Genomic DNA, 21,191 nt, shown 5'->3' with positions numbered 1-21,191 from the left:
GATGCTCTGGATCGCCCTCGGCGCTGCCTGTGCCAGCCCAGCCTTGTGCGGGCAGGCGCCCGCCGGTGCCTTGTGTTTCGAACTGCTGGGTGCAGGGCTGGGCAGGCTCTGCCCCGACCTGGCGGCTCCTTCCCACCCCCATCCCCAAAAGCCAAAGGGTTGGACACTCACCAAGCATGTCCCAAACCATGGCCTCCATCCCTCCAGCCCCGTCACGCACAGCTACGAGGTGTCGCTGCAGGCTGGATTAACTCCCATTTTTGAAGCCCTCGGAGATCGTCAGATGAAGGTCCCACAGCCGCGGCACGCGTCACCCTCCGCTCCTCCCCATGCTTTCATCTGGCGTGGGAGCGCCGGGACCCTCCCAGGAGCAAACAGCCTTTGCAAAGGGGCTTTATCTTTGCTTGCAGGAAACCTTGAAGGTTCAGAAGGCAGCAAGGGAAATTTGGGCTGTCAAAATCAAAGCGGCAGTAATTAAACAGGAGTTTCCTCTGTCCCAGGGAGGCGGTCGGCAGAGCAGTATTTGTGAGCGGGGACGTGAGGTTATGTCCTACATGAGGGACACGCAGAAGGTGAAAACTCATCCCGCTCCACGGCGTGTGGCACCAACCCATGGCTGCAGCCGGATCCGGCGGCAGGGCCACCAGGCTGCTGAGCCACATCCCGCTCCCGCACACAAGTGCATCCCGAGGACCCTCACCCTGCTGTTCCAAGTTCACCCTCATCCCACAACTCAAAACTTATCCTTTCTTTGTTCAAAACTAAGAAAACCTTCCAGAAGTAAGAGGGGAAAAAAAAAAAAGCAGCTTCTAAAGCACTTCTCAGTCTGATGTGCAAAAGCCAATTACCCAAAACAGAGGTGAATCGATGGAAAAAGCTCTTGGGTGTTGGGAAAGGCAGCGGCTGGCCTTTCCCAGAGCCTCGCACAGCCCAGATCAATGCTGCTTTGCGGCTGGCATCCGCTCTCCGTATTTCTATTTGTTCCAGTGATGGGTTGCCAAGGTGTCAAAGTCAAATCATTTTAATTTCTCGCCAAGTGAAAGATACTCAAGGTTCAAAATTACACCTTGACCCAGTTGGGTCAGTTTGCAGCAATTATCACCAATTTCTACAGTGGAAGATTGTAAGAGTTCAGAGGAGGAGAAAAAAAATTGCTTGTCCTTTCCTCACCTTGCATACAAATGAAAAACAAATGCGATCTTCTTGGTCTTGACATAACCATGCTTTAAAGAGCTTCACAAACATCTATTTCCTCATTTGAGCACACACAGAAGACATATTATCTCTTTTAAATATGCCTTCTCCTTGGCAGTGTGCAGCCTATCCCCTATCTTTAACGTTTTAAGAAGCCGCCAAGTGGTTATTTGCAAAACTGACGTTAGGAGATGGATATAATCTATTTTAAACCTCAGCAAAATTGGCCAATTTCATGAGGTTTTAACATACGGCTGAATTAATCAAGTCACACGGATTATGAAATGTGAAACGCAGGCCCCCCCAGCTCTCCACCCTCATGGGAGCGATTTGGAAAAAGCCCAACCATCTCACGGCACGGCGAGGAAAGAAAAAAAAAAATAATAAAGGGAATGGTTTCCAACACACACCGGCTTCCTGAGCGGTGATGCTCTCCCTGGCAGAGCGTCTCTGTCTTGCGAGACTTCCACCTCGACTCGCCTTTTTGGCATCGCCACGCTCTGCTCCTTCGGCAGCGACGCCCAGGGACACCGGCAGTGATGCCTTCGGGCTCTGCACCCGCCCAGCGCTGCCTCTTCTGCAGCGGGGCCGGATCCAGCCCTTCCTCCTCTCTCCCCGGGTGCTTGGACTACCTCCTGCCTTTCCCTGCTGCCTCCGCACGGGTGCTGGCACCACCGGGTCCCCTCCCCAGGAAAGGAGCCCGCGCGCTGCTGGAAGCAGCTTCACCCTTTCAAGGGGAATAAATCCGGGAAAAGGTATTTCCTCCAACATTAAAATTCCAGACTCCTCTGTCTCACTTGATCTCATTTGTGAGGTCTTGCTATTCAGTCGCTTGGAGACTTTTGTTTATTGCCTTGTTTTCTTTTGTTTTAAATGGTTGAAGTTAGTGTTTTAACAGAGAACGAGGCCAAAAATATCGATTCCCAGGCAAAACTGCCTGGAGCTGGCTGCGGTTTCCATCTTTTGCTAAAGACACGTCCGACGCGAAGCACGGCACCCTGTGCGGGGACTGGCGAACGCGCCATCGCACACCGAACGCCTCTTCCAGCGCGGGTCTCTGGCTCGGCCGGGGGCATCAGCAGAGCAAAGTCGCGGTGTGCTGGCATTAGTGAGGGAGCTGCTTGCTGGATCTGGATTTTTACATCTGTGCAAATTTCTCCAGCTGCCACCTTCCATCAGGCTCTGTCTATGGGCAGATGGGCAGCCGGTGACGGTCACCAGGGCTGCTCAGAAAGCTAATTCTCCTTCTGTGTGCCCCTGTGCAGCAGCTCTGGATGCTTCACTCAAAGCTGAGGTTTCGCTTGGGACAGGGGACCCGCGCCAGGCAGCCAAACCCCAGCTCGCACCAGCAAAACCCCAGCGGTGCCGGCTCCCACCTGGGCAGTTCAGCTGCTCCCAGCAGCAGCAGCAGGTCCCAGCCCTGGCTCTTCCCCAGGCACAGGGTGACTTTGATTTCCCGGAGAGACCTGCCCGGGCTGCCGGCTTGCTGCAGTCCTCCTGCCCTACCGTGGGCAGCGGGCGAAAGCTTCCCAGCACGTGCCCTGTCCCGCAGGACCCGTACCAGCCAGCCCGGCCCGGGTGCAGCGGGCGGCAGGAGCTCCCCGAAGCCAGACAGCTATTTTGTAAATTATTCAGTGCGGCAGCGGCTGCCGGGAGTGGAGGAAGCACAGGCAGGCGCAGGAGCACAGCCCCTGGAGAGCACAGAGAGGGCTTGAACAACGGCTGCGTCACCTATGGGAGCTGCCAGATGCATCGCCCAGGATGCTGGACCCATGGAGCAACTCGGGAAAAAAGGGTGGAGGTTTCCAGCGACGGCAGGACGGCAGCAAGGGGAGCTGGGCACGCACCAAGGGGGGTTTCCTCTTGTGCCCCACCGTTCCCTGGGCTCTTCTCCAACACAGTGGGTTGTTTTTGAGGGTGCAGGCAGCAGCAGCACCGCCGCAGACACCTTCTCTCAGCTGCCTGCACTCAGAGGGGATTTTCAACAGTGCCAAACACGGCATGCACAGAACTGAATTCAGTCCTCCCTCGCCCCCGGCACCCCGGGACACGCAGCATCTCCCAGGCGCCGGCTGCTGTGCAAAGCCAGGGAAGGCAGAAGGTGGTTTGAATGCAAACACACCAGGGACGAGAAGACAAATGGCTCCAGGGGAAATACGATGACCTCCCCGGCAGTGTCAGGAAACATTTGTCAAATGGCAGAAGTCATTAGCTGTTTTGCCGCTCACCTATCGGGAATGTCACATCGCTGGCGACGGCTGGTTAATGCAGACCTGACAGGGCTTTTGCTGCCGGAGCCGAGGGCAGCTCCCTGCTTCGGATGGCCACAGCCAGGTTTGTCCAGCACAGGCTTGGCCACTGGTCCGGGCACCCCAGGCTCTGGCCCTGCCTTGCTGATGGGCACAGCCAACCGAGCTGTGCCAGGAAAACCCGCCTGGCTTCTGGCATCCCTTTGGAAGTAACCCCCAGTGCTCATTTTTCTATAAAATCAGAAGATTTCAAAGCCTTTTGCTAAAGGTGGAAGACTACTGCAAGCCTATCACAATGGGCGGGAAGCCAAAGACCTGAGCAGGTAAAGGACCTTCTTCAAAGCCACGAAAAGTTGACGCAAACCCCATCGAACCCTACGACCCGTCCTTTTGGACGGCTTTAGGGAGCGTTCTGCTGAACTGTATCGAGCGTAAGCATTCTCCAGGGAAAGCCGCTTGCCTCCTACACACAGCAGGGCAGGAGCAAGCCACCATCACCAGCCTTATGTTTGAAGGAAGGAAAGCAGACTTCGTTTGTGCAGTGGTTGCATTTTGCCTCCCAGCAAACCCGCCCAGCTGCCGAGATCCGGCAGTGCGGAGCTGCCGGCTGCCTCGCTGCGCGGGCGCTGCTGGGCCAGCCCACGGCGTTTGGCTTTAAGAGGGTGAAAGTGTGCTCAGCAAAAACGAAAACCGAGAAGCCGTCAGGTGAAAACCATGCTTCTCCCTTCATCAGCGCGGAGGTGGGATGGGGACAGATGAGAGCTAACACCAGGGCACGTAGACGGATTTATATGAATACTTAAATAAAAGCATATACTCAGGCACTTAACATAATTTAATACAATGCAAATAACATCCCACCTTAACTCAATCACGGCAGCAATTTTTTCCAGTGCTGCCATGAGACCGGCAGCCCCCAGGCTCCCGAATTAGCAGCTCCGGCAGCAGGGAGATGGTCCCGTGGCATGCCGGAGCCTGGCCCACGCTGCGGCCAAGCGCTCTCACGAGAGGCTTTTGCTCTGCAGTTGCCTTAGAATAAGGGGAAAGGAATTCAGCTACGTGCACCCATCACCTGGCAATGAACTGTTACTGACAAGGGTGCTTTTGGGGAAGTCAGCGAGGCCTCCTCTCCTCTCTTAGGAAAAATGGCACAGATATCTGGACCAGCCAAAAAGGGCAGAGCGAGAGATGAAGGAGGTTAATCCAAACCCAGGTGTGACCAAGGGATGCCAAGGCACAAAATGAACGAGTGAACTTACACGTTGGGCCGCCCTGCCAAGGTGAGCTTTAAATTCAGCATGACTGCACTAAGACGCCTTCAAAATAGGATGCATTTTCTTGCATTACATCTGAAACACGAAGGGGAGGTGGTACCCCAAGAAGGGCCACGGCGGCAGGGACCCAGAGGCGTTCAGCAGCATCAGGCCCACGCTGAATCTCCTCCTCCGGTGGGAAACGGTGTCCGGCACCTCCGCGGCACATCGGACCCCCAGATGCATTTGCAGTACGCGCATCCCTCGCCCATCTCAGGCCCAAACCCATCTTCCTACGTAAAACACCAACGTGCACCTGGAAGCTCGAAAACCACAGAGCGGGGAGCCTGTGAAATGAGGCAGTGAAAACGAGCAAGAGGTCGATTCCACAAAGGCCACCACCACCCCCTCAGCAAAGAGGCCACTTATCTGCCACGCTACCTGCAGCAAAGGAATGAAGAATTGTGAGGAAGATGCAATTTCTTTTAGTGGGTCCTGAGCCTCCTTCTGCAGTTAAGACATCAACACAGGCACCCGTCAGTTGAGTCACCAAACCAACTTTTGCCGGCGTGCCTTTCTGGAGGAACCTCTCCTGTGAAAGCGGCTTTAGGAGGAGAGTAGAAAGGGCTCCAAGACACACAAGTGAGCAAAGCCCACGGCGTTGCCTCCGCAGCCCCCCCGGCAGGGCACTGCTGTCAGCTGCCGTGACGGAGGGCTGCTTTCGCACGGTGGCCCTCCTCCCAAACAACATTTTCCCTAGAATGGAGCTGCATGTTAAAAGTCACTATATAAAATATATATAGGCCTTGCCCGATCGTAACACACTTTCCCTCGAGCGCCGAGGAAATTCTCAGCCTGGCTTTCTTGCTCTTGAATCCACAGCAGAGCAGGGCAGGTTCCTGCAAAGCCTTCCCCGTCCCCCCAAACCCAGCCAGGGTTGTAGCACTCCCCTCCACCTAAAACGCTTGCAGCCCTTTCAGCCCTGTTTAGTTTTCTTGTCCTGGACTCCGATGGTGTGGGGTTTTTGGGGTGCCCAGCCCTTCGCTGGCACACATAGGCGGTGATGCCCAGGGATACCTTGGGCACCCGATGCCTGCCGCAGGCATGGGTCACTGGCATCACAAGCACAGCGCACTGAAATCAAGAGTTAACGTTAAGAGTTAAATTCAAAACACAAGGAAACAGCACTAGCAGAAGGCTGGAAATAAGAAAAGGCTGTCTGAGACGTGAGTGCCGGGACTGAGCCCCCCCGGTGCTGTTTTGGTAGGGCAGAGGGTAGAAACAGGACCACCAGGAGACCCTGAGCGGGGGGGAAGGGTCCTCCAGCCATCACTCCACCAGACCGGGGCAGTTTTTGGTCTTCCCCGTCCTGCCCAGAGCTGTCCCCACAGGCAGGGACGGTGCCGGGGAAGCCCTGCAAGAGGCTCTCGGCCGCAGCACGTCGTCGGTGCATGCCGTGCCGGCTGCCGCACGCTCTCCTTCCCCCTCCCCGGCAGCCTCCCTGGCGCAGGGCTGGCAGGGCACCAGGGAAATTAAGCAGGCGATTTCTAAAGCCGAGAGAAAAGCAGCCATCTGGGCCCGAACAGACAGGTCGTTTAATGAACAAAGGGAATTTTCTAGAGAAGCTGGAGAAATGCAACAGTCTGAATAAAAGAAGCGGTAACCCCTCCGATCCATCCAGAGGCTGCTGGAAGAGAGACGCTTTCAGGGAGCGCTGAATACCGGGGTAACGCCCCGTCCTCTCTAATTAAAGATGAAGCAGGAGATGGGCTGAAGCGGTGGGAAGCAGGAAGGAGCGGGGTGGGCTGAGGGTGAAGTTCAAGGTTTTCTGTGCCACAAAGAGCCGGGGCAGCTGCCCCTGACGGCGGGAGCAGCCACCCCGGCAGCCCCCTCTGCCTAGGCACCTACTGCTGCACCTTTGGGGATGGGATTTCCATCACTAAGTCCCCTAGGAGACTTTATGCACCCTCATGTTAACTCTCAGCACATTCCCCTGCAGAAAGTAAGATTACTACTCATGTGACGGACAGAAAACCCAGGCAACTTTCCCTGGTCACAGCTCCAAAGTTCAGGGTACAAACCTGGCACCCTTGCCCTCACCTTGCACGTCCGCCATCGGCTACAGACACCTCCCCTCCTCCCTGCTCTTCCTCGTAGGAAAACCACCATCACTCATAATTCAATTTTCGAGTACTTTCTCACCCCATCGTTCTGTGCTCTGCCACATTTCACAACCTTGTTTCGCACGCTCGCAGGCAGCGCTCCCCCTCTCCTGGGGCTGGCGAGCAGGTCTCTTTTGAAGCTCTTTCAGGTTATTGAACTACTATGTTAATGCAGCTTGTTTCCCATCAGTTGAGGGCAGAGTGCCGGGGACATCATTTATTTTCCATGTTTATTTATGTCAGGAGAGTCCTTAAAGGATTTGTTTGCAGCTGCTTCAGTCGCTGCTCTTGCCGAGGTTACCTCCCACCCCGCCACGTGCCAGCAAGTCAGGCCCGGGGAGACTGGAGTCCACCAGCTTCCTTCAGCTGTTTTGATGCCGTGGAAACAGCTAATTTGCTTTATGCTTCTTAACGAGGAGCAGGTTCTCCCCTTTTTCTGGCTAGTAGGCCCTTATGCCCCTTGAAGGTAAGGGCAGCTGGGAACTGGCAGCGATCCCTCAGTCTGACACCCCTGTTTCTGCGCAGTCCCCAAAGAAGGGCCGGTTCTGGTCACCTCCTTTTCGGATGGCTTGAGCACGTCCCGTCTGGACTTTGATCATCCGATCACAGCAGAAAGCAATGCTGGTGTGTGGGCCCCCCCAGGAACAAGCTCCTCCTCCAGGACAATGTGGATGGAGACCTGTAAACCCTTGAAAAACGGAAGTATCGGGATTATCTCAACAGAGCAATTCCCTCTGCCCCTCTCATCCTCGTGGAGGAACCACTGGGTGTATATTTTACTCCGCCTGCCACTGCCTTTATTATTATTTCTCCAGGCTCAGTCATGGCTGCAGGTGGTCACTTTTTTTTTTTTTTTTTTTTTGCTATAAACAATAAAAGTCTAATTTGCAAATGGAGGTGACCTCCTCTGCACCAGCCCCTGCCCAGGGCTCCACACCAGCCCCGGTTCATCACCCACGGACGATGGCCAGACCCTGCCCGCTTGCCCAGGTGGTCCACGCCGGCACATCGCCCTGCGCCCAGCCGCTACCCACAACTTCCAGCTCTTTGGAGCACCCCGAGATGATGTGCTGGGGAGCTGGCTGCCAGTTCGTTTTCTCTTTAGGGTTCAAGGCTACACCGGCAGAGGAGAGTGTGCCATATCGATTTCCACCGTTGTCCTCGCAACCGCCTGGGCAAAGAAACATTTGTTATTTCGTGACAGTCCCCTGTGGAGGCTGCTCAGGCATCCTACCCGCTTGCACAGCGGAGATGGCAATTTTGCCAGAAACTCTGCTTTAAAGGGTTTTGCAATGTTAATTAAATTTCTGCAGTTGTATCTCTTGGCTCTGAATATGATCCAAGCCTCTTGGAGCACGTGAGGAAGGGCTCAGCTCCTCATCTCCATTCAAACCTGGCTCTGAACAAGTCTGGCTCCCAAGACTGAATTCCCTGTGCGCAGCATCAAAAATACAATATTGTTCCTCACCAAAAGGAAATGAATTCACGACTGTCAGGGTTCAGACACGGTATGGGTCTAGATAACCTAGAGGCTGAGAGATTATCCCAGAGCTACAAAAAAGCAGATGTCCTTGCCCGGAGAACCGATTCCTCTAAACGGATGAGCAAAAAATGAGTATCTATGATCGCACAGGCGGGCACGATGCAGGAGGGACAGCGAGTAACCCCGAGGACTCCAGATGAATTCGACACAAAGCTCCCGCAACTCCAGCTCCCTTTCGCCTCCAACAACACATGGCCCCGGCCTCGGGCTGGCACCGATGACCTCCGCCAACACGGCTGGGCTTTTGTAGACACTGCTTTCCAGGAAAGCGTGGAAGAAAGAGCGGCTGCCAAGTGCCTGGGAAACGCGGGAGGAGACAGGTTGGTTTTAATAGTTAAAATTCTTTAGAAATTTAAAACAGAAGCTGGTTTTTTAGGAAGAGGCTATTAATAAATGAGATAGGAGGGAAACATGGAGATGATAAGGAGAACTTTAATTCAGGGAAGCGGTGGGACTGGGGCTTCCCAAGCAGCAGGGCTAGATCCACTGCCCGAGCTGTTCCCACGGCGGAGGTGCGAGACGGGCACGTGGCTCACCGGGGTCCCGCAGGGCTGGGAAACCAGAACAGAGGATGGAAAACAGACAGACGGTGCCGGGCTGGCATTTCCTACACAGCACAGCACGATTTCTGCCAGCTATTACAAAGGGGCCTGGAAGCGAGGCGGTTGGCAGGGTCAGAAGGTGCTTGGCACCAGCAGGTTTGCTCCAGGGCAGCTCTGAATCATCACCCTTTGCGGCCGGAGCTGCCCGAGTGCGACGGAGGGGTGGTGCCGGGCTGCGAGGGCGAGCGTCAGCACATCGGCGCTGCGGTCCCGTGGGTGCGTTCACCCGCTGACATTTTCAGGAGGTGGCCGAAGCAGCGTAACGCCTTCCCGAGGAGAGCGGCCGAGCCGCCGCAGACGGGCGACGGTGGGGCTGTGCCTGCTCTGCGGCTACGGGACTACCCGGCGGGCTCAGCGCCACGGTACGCTATTTCATGAAGAAAGTCAAAGTGTGTGCAGCTGCTGATAAAGGTATTTGCTACGAGGTAGAGGGCAATTACTGCAGAATAAGAGCAAGGAGGCGCAGAAGGCACTTTGCAAACTTTATCCACTTAAAGCACGGACTGCTGTCACCACGCAGGGATTTAAGTGACCAAAGGTCTGCACCAAGGGGCAGCATTCGGGCGCTGGGAGCCCCTTCCTCCCAGGCTCAGTCAATACCATTTCCCTCACCCTCTATCCACAACAGCAATGAAGAAGGCTGGAGGGCAGCAGGCTGGAGGGCAGGGCCCGGCGCAGAGCCGGGGGGAGAGCCCAGCACCCCGCCCTGCTCCCACGGGGGGTTCCAACCTGCGCACCCAGCCCAGCACCAACGCATTTTCTCGGATATTTCCCCAGTTTCCACAAGAGGGCACCGGCACGACACCGACAGGGACGCACCGGGGTCCCCGAGCAGCGCCCGCCCGGCCGCGGGGCCGAGCCGGGGCCCTGCCCGGCCCTACGGCCGCCGGAGCCGGGGCACGCCGGAGGCTCGGGACGGGATCTCGCCCTGGGGTTTTTTGCCTGCAGAAGGAAAGCGGTTGATGTACATCTCCCAGGAGAGCTCCCTGCGAAGGCTGGGAGCGGGGAGATGGCAGCTCTGGAGCCCCGGCTCACCGAGACGTTTGCTGTTGCAGAAAGAAACCCCTTTTGCGCAAAAAGGTGATTTTCTGGAATAGCTCTGCTAACGCCGAGGGGCTGCGGGGAGGGGAACGGGCCTTCCCTGGGAGGTGTGGAGGGGCACCCACCATCACCCGTCTCCTCCAACCTCCGCATCCCCGAGCACAGCCCAGGCAGGGAGCATGGGCCCTCAGGAGCTGCTCCTCCGGGGAAACGGCTTCGTCCACAGGGTGCTGTTGGGCTCCTGGCAAACCCCGATGCAGGGAAAGACCTAGCTGGAAAGAGACAGACCAGTGAAAGTAAACCCCCCCAGGAACCGAAGCGTGGATGAAAAGAGCTGGCCCAGCTCAGCAGATGGGCTTTGCAGAGCAGATCCACGGGCACACACCTACCCCAGCCCGGGGTCGGCCAGCAGCCCTGTACGCGTCCAGAAGGCAGAAGTCACTCCAGGGCATCCCGGAGCTGCAGCCAGGGCAGGCCCAGCTTCCACAGGTGCTCCTCTTCTTCCATGCCTCTGGCTCCCAGCGGCGTCACGAGCGGCGACAGGACTCAGCGCTGCCAAGACCCTGCCGAGGTGCAGCCTAACCACGCGCAAACTGTCACCGGCACCTACACAGCAGCATTCGTATTCATACCGCAGCTCTGAGCAAATACATCAAGTGCTTCTTCCTCCACTACGCGACCCTCTGCACTGCCGCGGTTTGATGGGGAACAAAACAGCTCTTAAGAGTCGAAATATATAATGCTGCCAAGCACTGACCCAGCAACCGCCTGTCGTGTGGAGCCCCTTGAGCTGTACCCCAGGGAGCTGCAGCGATGGTCAAAGGAGGAGACCCTATGAAAGCCACCCAACACCAGACCGGACTGGATACCCTTCACGAAGGGAAGCCTTTGACTATTAGAGACCCCGTGCTCAGAGCTCAGGTTACCTTTCAGAAAGCGATGCGGTTGCTCGGTCAACAACTACGTCTCGTGCCTCAGAGCCTGGCAGATCAGGCACTTGGTGCTCTGGGTTTTAGGCAGAGAAAGAGAATTTTAGTATCTTCTTGGGGAAGTTTTTTAACCCAGGTGAGCTTGTAGAAGACTACTCAAATCACTGTTGCCCCGTTCACCGCCCATGTGGGACCTTGGAGCATGACAGCCGATTTCCTCTAGATTATCTTGATCTTGCTGGACACTGAGTGAGTGCGTACCAAAGCACGAGGTGTATTAGAAATGCCAAAACAGCAACAGATTGTCTGACGGGGCTGTCATTCTGTCATGAAATATGACATGCATCCAGCCCGGGAGGAAGAACTGGATTGCTCTACACTTTAGTGCCGGCTGAGGCCATGCAAGATTATTCCTCATTTCGGAGTCTCATTGATCAGACCTGGAGGATACATTTCTGCAGCATAAACAAAATGTGGCAAAAGTCCCAAACCACCTGCCTCTCTTTAGCTGCGCCTTTATATAAAACACGTTGCCATTTCACATGCACATCTGTGAGGGATTTCCCTTTTGTGAACCCAATTTCCTCTTGCTTTTGAACAAAAATGCATCTCTGACATGAAGGATGCAAAGGTAGAGACAGCATGGCTTGGTACAGAGCAATGGGGAATTTGCCAAGCAGCAGCAAAATGGAGAACAAACAACAAAAATAAAAGCCAATTTAATGCAGAGAATTTATCAAAGGAGCGAAGATGCTTCTCGAGCAGCACCACTGACTGCCCTTCTGTTGGCGGACGTGCCGGAGGGACACTATGAGCACGAAGAAGGAACAGCAACGACAAGGTAAACACAAGTAACAAGGTGGGACCAAGCCTACGGGCTGGTGGGAGCTCCCCATGCTCCCCAGCATGTGCCTTCTCAAAGGCACAGCCTCGGCCAAGCACCAGCTAGGACATAACTAATGTTGAGTGGACGTAATTGTATGAGGGGCCAATTGTATGGGGTTCAACAAGGCTCAGTGCAAGGTCCTGCACTTGGGTCACAGCAACCCCATGCAACGCTACAGGCTTGGGGAAGAGAGGCTGGAAAGCTGCCCGGTGGAAAAGGACCTGGGGGTGTTGGTCAACAGCCGCCTGAATATGAGCCAGCAGTGTGCCCAGGTGGCCAAGAAGGCCAATGGCATCCTGGCTTGTATCAAAAATAGCGTGGCCAGCAGGACTAGGGCAGTGATCGTGCCCCTGTACTCGGCACTGGTGAGGCCGCACCTCGAATGCTGTGTTCAGTGTTGGGCCCCTCACTCCAAGAGAGACCTTGAGGGGCTGGAGCGTGTCCAGAGAAGGGCAACGGAGCTGGGGAAGGGTCTGGAGCACGAGGCTGATGGGGAGCGGCTGAGGGACCTGGGGGTGTTCAGCCTGGAGAAAAGGAGGCTGAGGGGAGACCTCATCGCTCTCTACAACTGCCTGACAGGAGGCTGGAGAGAGGTGGGGTCGGTCTCTTCTCCCAGGTAACAAGTGATAGGACGAGAGGAAATGGCCTCAAGTTGTGCCAGGGGAGGTTTAGACTGGATATGAGGAAATTTTACTTCACCGAAAGGGTTGTCCAGCACTGGACCAGGCTGCCCAGGGAAGGGGTTGAGTCGCCATCCCTGGGGGTATTTAAAAGCCGTTTGGATGAGGTGCTTAGGGACATGGTGTAGTGGTGAGCTTGGCAGTGTTAGGCTTACCGTTGGACTCGATGATCTTAAAGGTCTTTTCCAACCTATACGATTCTGTGATTCTGTAATATCTCTGGAGGAGATCCACATGGTCGGCTCAAGAAAAACAGGAGATACTGCTTTGTTTCTCTCTTGCTCAGTGATAAATGAGACCTGACACCCTTTCCTAAAGGCTGAATTCATCAGCTTCAGATCTTACAGGTAATTAGATCTGGACTGATGATGGGATTGGCTTTAGCAGCTATGGTACCTTTTTGGTCCTCATGCTTTCCTTGGGATCCTATAGCCAAACTTCCCAGGAGCTACAACAGGGCAAAAGGAGCATTTGGTTGTGTTACACCCTTTACCCAAGCAGACCTCCACGTTTTTTTGTAATTATAGGCCTTTGAGAAGGCACTGTGCCCGGGGTGGCTGCGGAGGAGCCCCGCAGAGCCGCCCAGCAGCTCAGGGCACCAGGAGTCACAGCTTCGACTTCAAGGGAAACATGAGAATCCATCTCCCCCGATGCACTTCAGCCACAATATTAGCAGTAGTACTTCTACCTGTGACAACATCTCACTGAGAAAAGCAAATCTTCATGAAGGGTTGACTGATACGTAAAGAGTCAAAGCCTGAGAACAAGCACTACAGCCTATAACTCGCAGTATTTTTGAAAGTCTACAGCTGCCAATCAAGTGCACGCTTCCTCAGATGAGTGGGCTTTCCTCTCAAAAGGGATCTCACGGGAACCCCTTCCTCGCACACCAGTCTTTTCTATCTTTTCGTCCCATTCAGGACCTCTCCAAGGTTCAGCTGCTCACTTGGTCCCAACACCGCTCTCAGATCTGCTTCCTCAACCTCAAAAAAGCCTTGGACAGCGAGATCCCCGAAGTCTGGCAATAGCCTGTGAAGTTTCCTTTTGACCTCTTGGTAATCTGCCATCTCCAGCAAGGGGCATTTGGTGGGAAGTGGAAAAATCCAGAGCTGGGTGGTTTGGGATGGAGGCCCTGGGGAAGCTGTATGAGGGTTAAATGCTTCTGCCATGGTGCAGGACAGGCAACCTCCGCAAATCAAGAGAGACCTGTGGATGAAGCAGTCCAGACCTCTTATCTCCTACTTGTGTTGTGGATGAGAGAACCTTTTGTCCTGCATCCTTAAAGAAGGACGGGTAGCGGGCCGTGTAGGACACACCGGAATTGCAGAGCAAACCCAGGACATACCGGCAGCGCCTGGGCTGTCGGGTGATCTTCAGCAGCCGGGAGCTGAACCGCAGGAGATGCCAGTTGGGGTTTGTTAAATGACAAGACGATATAATCCAAACATGTCCATCACCTTCAAGCAAGGACCCTGTGACACAGGTAAAATTGCTTTTGTTCACCCAAAAGATCAATATTGTCAGGATGAAATAATATGTCAGCCAGTGTGAAGAACTCCGCCTGACCACTGACAGTCAACAGGCAGAAACTCCCTCTTGAAAAAATAATATAAAAAAAAATCCTGAATATACTGCCACTTTCCGAATCACCGTATTCGGACCATTCTTGCCAGGAGCTGTAGATCATCTCCAGATTTCTTGGAAGAATGATTTTCTGTGCACATGGTTTATTCTGATGCAGGAAATTCCTCGGATTTAATCGGGTTCTTTTCTATTAAATCATCGTGGCTAATCAAACTGCCAGAGTCCCATCTGAAGACCACACTCCTCGGTGAACGTCGGCATTTACTCGACGTCAGTCACGGCAGGACTTCCCTCTGAACAAACCTGTTGTCAAAGGCAGTTTCTCATTACACTCATCTAAAACTCTCCGGTCCTTCAGCAGCTTCTTCCCATTGCCCCCGCATGTCTGCTTTGTTTTGCACTGGATTTAACTTTGCATATGTGGTTTGCTGTGGGTTTTTTTAATGTAACATCAAATCTCTTAATTCTCTGACCCAGAAATCAGAGACAATCCTCATAAAAATCTGGGACAAAGAAGACACACGCAGCTGCACGCGCGCAGCAGCAAGAGCTTCCGAAACTCCCAAATCTACCCATTTAAAGTGATTTTGATTAAAGAAAGCATTTTGAGAACTGTTGCTGTCAGATCTCGGGTTATTTTGAAAGCAAATCCTTGGCTTTCAAGTGCAGCTCTACTCTGAACGAGACACTTTAAAGAGCGATGACGCGGTGGCCCAGGTTTACCATCAGCCGGCAATTCGCACCCGAGATGCGAGGGCTTTTCCCTCCCACGTTGTCACCTCCACGAGCCAGCTAGGACCCGAGCCCCACGCTGGGTACACGCCTGCTCCCACAGCATCCAGAGATAAAGGTTCCCTCAGCCACAGCGTGACCTTTCCCGGAGCCGCACAGCCCATCCCTGCAGCACTTTTGCCAATGAGTAAATAATGAGAAATTAGTGCGCGGCCTCGGCGATGAGTCAGAGCGAGCCGCCGATGGCATTAATGAACCTGCAGGGACAAAACAGGGTGTCGGAGACATCCAAGCCCCCCCCCATTTCATGACAACATCACCCGTGTCACACCCATGTCACCCCCGTGTCCTCGGCGGGGCCGATGTGTGTGGTCCCAACAGCGAGTCACACCCGGACACCAAACCGGGAGAGCCCCGTCCGATGCCGGGCAGGGGACGGGAAGGTGCTGCGTTTTGCATCGCCTCTTCACAAGTTTAATTTAATGAGGGAGCACAACGAAATATCGCGGGTCGAGTCAGGTAGGCGCACGCAGGCAGCGACCTCCCTTGTGAGAGCCCCAGGAGATTTGGGGGGCAAAAGGAGGGCACGGAGGTACAGCCCCACCGCACGCTGCCACCGGGGATGGCAGGGTCTGGCTGGGGGGGTCCTGCCAGCCAGGAGCTGCTTCTACCCCGCAACGCTTCGCTGCAGCGCCCAAGGATGAGGAGCGAGGCCAAGGTGGGAGCTCACCCGCTCCATCCCCAGCACAACCATGGGGAAGTCCCCAGTGGCAGCAGGGCTTCACCCACCTGCTCTGAACCCTTCCTGAAGGCAGAACCTCATTAAAGCGGGTAATTTAGCTTAACTACCCTGGGTAATTCACACGGCTGGGCCCACAATAGCAGCCAAGCCAGAAGGAAATTGCATTACTGTATCTGGAGGTCTGGGGTGCTCAAATCTGAAAGGGAAGTAGCGGTTCAAACCAGCCAGGGCTTTAATAGCAGATTAAATGCTTTCACAGGAGCCTGTCTTTGAAAGCTTCCAGCCAGCCTTTTGTCAAGCCAATTTAGTTTGCATTGCACTTTGGCTTCAAGAGGTACCTTAAAATGTAACCAGCAGCGCTTTTTTTTTTTTTTTTACATGGTAGCTTAACTTTCTTGGAGGGAATTCATGGACCTGGGATGGCCACTGCTCCATGCGGGAAGGGGATGAAGTGCTTTAATAGCAGCAGAGGGGCCAAGCAAAGCTCCTCTCTCCAACACCGTTGGCCTGAATGCATTATTGTTTAGGGAATCTATTGAGCATTTTGTCGTGAAAGACTTGCCATTTTAGAAGGCTGAATGAAGCTCCAACTGGGATTATCAATTTTTAATTTCCCCATTAGCAGAAACAGAAGGTTACGAGTCTGGTAGTTTCTCCTGATAGAGGGAACAGCCTATTTCCATACAAGGATTTTACTTTAAGAGGGCTAATTATGCCAAGGCTGGCACCAGGAGGTAAGCCATGTCTCGGGGACACCATGCCCATCCCCAGGTACTCGAATGCAGCAATTTAGGGGAGTTCCTGGCTGATCCCGGCGCAGGTGGGAACGGGAGGGCGGCTGGGCCGGGACGCGCAGCTGCGCGTGGGCATCTGGCAGCCGCAGCAGCAGGATGCTCCTACCCTCCCGCAGGCAGGAAAAAAAGCACCCCAGAAACAGCAAGAAGGAGCCTGTTCCCCAGGCGTGGGCCGGCTTCTGCTTTGACACTCGGCACCTGGGAGATGCGGGGCACAGCCTCGTAGGAAACTGCTGCTCCTCCTGCCCCTCGGCTCCCTGATGCGGGGATACAGAGGAACCTCTGTCTGCCCCCCGGCCCACCGCAGCCAGCCGGGGGGGCCCAGCCTCACAAGGCTCGGTGCCACCCCAGCTCTCCCCACAAGCGCATCCTTGTCATTCAAATGAGAAGCTGCCACAAAGGCGAGGGCCCTGCCCTGAACAAAGAGCCGCTTGGGACGGTGGCAGAGGGGGATGCGGGTCCCCTGGTCTTCACCGATGAATGCAAATGCCTCCATCCCCTGGGAGCAACTTCTCTGGGAACAACACAGACGGGCTTTGTGAGCCGGAGGCCGAGAGAGGCATCGCTCATACGCAAGCCCCCAGGAATGCCCAGCAAGCCCCAGCTGGAGAAAGGCCTGGGGGGCACACACAGAACTTCCCCGTCACCCCTGACCACACAGTCAAGAAAAAGCAGCTCACAGTCTTTTTTTTTTTCTTTGCACCCACGCTCTTGCAACCAAACTAAAACTTTCCTGGCACTCCTGCGTCCCTTGGCCACTGATGCCAGAGCCCACGTCCACGAGGGATGATCTTGGCGGTGCCACCACCACCACCCCACCTCCCATCCTGCAACCCCACTGCCAGGGCGAAGCATCTCCCTCGGGGTCAAGCTTGCTCAGCTTTGGGCATCGGTCCCTCCTCAGGCCACAGCTTTTGCCCGGCGCCCAGCGTCCCACCGCACAGCTGCCAGACCCGCAGCGGGCAGGAACGCAGCCCAGCAGGCAGGAGCTGCCCCTTTACCAGCCAGCTCCTTTACAAACCAGCAGGTCTCCAGGTCAACACCTTCACTGTACAGACTCCACTGCACCGGCTCTTCTGAAAAATAAAACTTGAAGGTAGACCTCCCCTCAGACCTGGTTCAGAGCCCAGGCGAAGCGAGAGCTCTTATTACTCGGTTACTACTAATGGATATAAAGTTTTTGCTGCTGGCACCCCTGAGACTCTGAAGCCCAAACAGCCATAAAAAGATGCGATTTGCGAACGCTGGGCACTGTGGTGAGGAGGGGTTGGGGGCTTTACTGTAAAGGCAGCAGTGCGAAATGCAAAGTAGTAAATCTCAAAAGCAACGTGCTAAAATTCAAGGAAAACACTCACGTCAAGCTCCGTTCCATCTGCTATTTTATGCTCTCTTTGTTAGAGCAGCTAATGGAGAACAATAAAAACATTAATAATCAAGCTAGATTTATAAACTGGGCAGGATATTCCACTAGTAATGAAATCTGGAGGATCACTCAATATTATATTGCTTTGGGCAGCACTCTAACAAGAACTGCCTTTGAATTATAGCTCTCTCTCATTTTGCTGAACTTTAATTTGGCCCAGCATCACTGTTTCATTTAAAACAAACCTATGGCAGGGCTGGAGCGGAGGACGCAGCTCGGAGGCGCAGTCCTGCTCGGCGCTGAAAGCTTCTCGGCTGCAAGGGAGGGATATTTGGGATGTAAAAGCTCCATTGACATTGTGCTCTATTTACTGCAGAGAATTGCTGGATATAATTTTCAAAGGTTAGCGGAGCTTTCTATTGCCATGGTTTCATGCCTCCTAGTTCTCAAATATTTGGTTGAAATGCATCACATATCTTTAATTTCTTAGTTGCTTCATAAAGTGGATGTCAAATAATTCTTCTTAAAGCTCTCACTTCCCACACGGTGGTATTTTCCTGACAAACACCTCTGAAAATACCTGGCATTTTCTGCTCCCTGCTGCTCATTAGAGGGCATAAGCACAAACCTGCTTACAACCAACCCCTTCCTAATCCCACCAGCACCGTCTCCAGCCAGAGAGATGTATTTGCCCCAGCCAGAAATCACCGACACACCCATCCAACATCATCTCCTCTGTCCTCCCCAGCCTAAACAGCCTCTTAACGTAGGGCTCTGTAATCCCCTTCTCCCACAGTTCACTTCTGCACAGTTATCGCCATCCCCGGCACCTTTTGCTTTGCGAGACGATCACAGCTCTTCAGCATGGTTTTGAGCTACTGCTCAAATCCAGTCCAGGATAAAAAAAAAGGTACCTTAATGCCTGAAAGCTGTCCGCGATAACTAATAAGCCCCCTTGAGCATTAACATTTAACCTGTAAAAGCTGAGTGCAGCATGTACGGTAGCAAGGGCAAAAGCAGGTCAAAGACAAACTTTGAGTCAAATTGATTGGGGCAGAATACACCAATTTGTGTGCTGTTTGCATGAAATATTCATTCCAGCTTTAACATTTGGTTATAGAGGAAAGCAAATGCACCGTAATAATGCAGATGTGCCTTATTTTCCCCACATTTTCTATTCTGCTAGGAGCCGATGGGGAACGATACGCTTTGTCCTTCCCGGCAGGTGTCTGAGCAGGAGCCCGCGAGCCGGAGCACGCGCTTGGCGGCCGAGCCTCGGCGGCAGCGTCCTGGCGCACTGCTCTGCGCGAGCCCCGCTCGTTAGATAACCCTGCCGCGCTGCAAATCCTCCCTCCTTCCTTCACAGCAGCGCACAGGCGGCGTTTTGAAATTCGCTGAATTTCAGGGAATTTCTCCAAACTGGCGGGTCCGGTCCCAGGACTGCTCTTCCATGCCCACCCACGGCCGGCTTTCCAACACCCAGGTCTGATGTAGTTGGGGGGCTTCTCCTCTCTGAGCTACGGCTGGCATCAGCTACGAGAAACTTTTCCTCCTCCAGGAGAAAAGCCTCCATCTCTCCCCTCTCAGAGGCGGCGGCGTGGAGCTGTACGGACCTGCTGGCACCGTGACCTGGCAGGGACGTGACCTAAGCCCTCGCTGCCTGCTAAAACCTGTCATCTCCCTGCAAACCCAGCAGGCACCTGTGAGCGGAGAAGCAGGACCAGAGGACCACCATGCCACGCAGACCACCGCAACGAAGTCAACCCTCTGCCTGCTGCCGGCACAGAGCAGCCGCTAACGCATCCCCGAGCGCGCCCCAGTCCCCAGGGATCGCTCCCACTCCAAACGTGCCATTTCACCCTGCTGGCTGGCAGGAGTTTGTGTGGCTCCGCCGCAGGCAGAGAGCCCTCGAGAGAGGCCAGCCCTTCCTCAGCGCCTGCGAAATCGCCCTCCGTGTGCGAACGCTGGCGGGGCCATCACCCCGCGGATGCTGGGCGGGAGGAAAGTTGGGCCACCGTGCCGGGGTGCAGGGGGACACAGCGTGGTGGGTGCGGGGGGGGCAGGCACCATGGGCTGGGTGCAGGGGGTGTGCGACGGTTGCAAGGGGTGCCCCGTACACCGGCTGCAAGGGAGGGGGACGCTGGCTTCAAAGGCTCCGTGCGGTGGGTATGGGGCGGGGGCACTGGGTGCAGGGGAGAGACGGACCCTCCGGCGGGTGCGGGGGGGGGCACCGGCGCAATGGGAGCGCCGGGGAGGGGGCACCGGCTGTAAAGGGGCACCGGGAGGGCACCGAGCCGCTCCGGGGAGCATTCCCGGCCGCCGGAGCTCGCCCGGCGCCGCGGGGGCCGGCGATGCCCGGGGTGGGGGCCCAGGGGTGGGTGCCGGGGTGGGGGGGGGGGAGCGGCCCGGAGCGGGGGGTCGCGGGTAACTCACAACTCCCCGGGTGATGTCGTCCGCCGCGGGGGTCGGCGCCGCGGGCGCTTCTTGCCACGCCAGCCACAGCGCGACCACGAGGAGCATCTCCCGGCGGCGGGCGCGGTGCCGGGCGGCGGGGCTCGGCATCCCCCCGCGCCTCCCGCCGCCCGCCCCGGCAGGGCCCGGCCCCGGCCCCGGCCCCGGCCCCGGCCCCGCGCTGGGCTCCGCCGGGCCGCCGGGCTCCGCGCCGCATCCGCCCTCCCGCCCCGGGCTGCGGGCGCCGGCGGGGGGGGGGCGCGGGGGGGGAGCTCGGCTCCGCTCCGCGCCGCTCCGCCGAGGAGGTGCCGCTCCGCTCCGCGCTGCTCCGCTCCGCTCCGCTCCGCGTCCGCGCCGCCGGGGAGGCTCCGCTCCGCGCTGCCGGGGAGGCTCCGCCGCCGGGGCGGGTGCGCGGTCACATCGCCCCGCTTCCGCACCCCGCGGAGCGAGAAAGTTGCTGCGGGCGCTGCCGCGGAGCAGAGCGCGGCTCGGCGGCTGCTGCTGCCGCTGCTGCCGCTGCCCGGGGCCGCCGCGGCTCCGCCGCTCCTGCCATGCACCCCTCTGCGCCCGGCCGGCGGAGCGCCCCGGCCAGCGGCGGGGGAGGGGAGGGGAGGGGAGGAGAGGAGGGGGAGGAGGAGGGGGGGGAGGAGGGGGAGGAGGAAGGGATGCTAATGAGGGAGGCGGTGTCAGGGCCCCGGCGGGGGGGCACAGCGCGGTGTGGCCGCGGCGCTGCGCAGCGCCGAGCACCGGCAGCGCTCCCCGCGCGTAAGGCCGCGCCGCAGCGGGCGGGAGAGGGCTGGGGCCCTGACGGCAGGTTGCGTCCCCTCTCAGCTTCGTAGCTGCGTCTGGCTGCAACGCGTCAGGTTTCCGACAGGCTTCTTCCTAAGCATCAAAATTTCTTTAAGTGCCAGCCTCACCCTCCGAGCTTTCTGAGGTGCCGCGGAAAAGAGTGGGTGGTTGGTGCATCTCCGACTGACATCCAGCCT

General features: G+C 56.0%; 1 protein-coding gene across 2 annotated transcripts in view; it reads right to left on the bottom strand.

Annotated features, from left to right (window-relative positions):
• Window positions 1-20,796, bottom strand: part of MMP17 (matrix metallopeptidase 17) — a 69,847-nt gene extending 49,051 nt beyond the window's left edge. For both annotated transcript variants that reach the window (XM_072879926.1, XM_072879925.1), the window contains exon 1: window positions 20,188-20,796. In XM_072879926.1, coding sequence (XP_072736027.1) covers window positions 20,188-20,316 — 129 coding nt within the window. In that variant the 5' untranslated portion in view covers window positions 20,317-20,796. The remainder of the gene's footprint in view (window positions 1-20,187) is intronic.
• Window positions 20,797-21,191: the final 395 nt, after the last annotated feature.

The sequence above is a fragment of the Ciconia boyciana genome, chromosome 15 (genome assembly GCF_034638445.1).
Source record: "Ciconia boyciana chromosome 15, ASM3463844v1, whole genome shotgun sequence".
Taxonomy (NCBI): Eukaryota; Metazoa; Chordata; class Aves; order Ciconiiformes; family Ciconiidae; genus Ciconia; species Ciconia boyciana.
The sequence above is the reverse complement of the archived record's forward strand: the minus strand, read 5'-3'. Positions and strand labels throughout refer to the sequence as shown.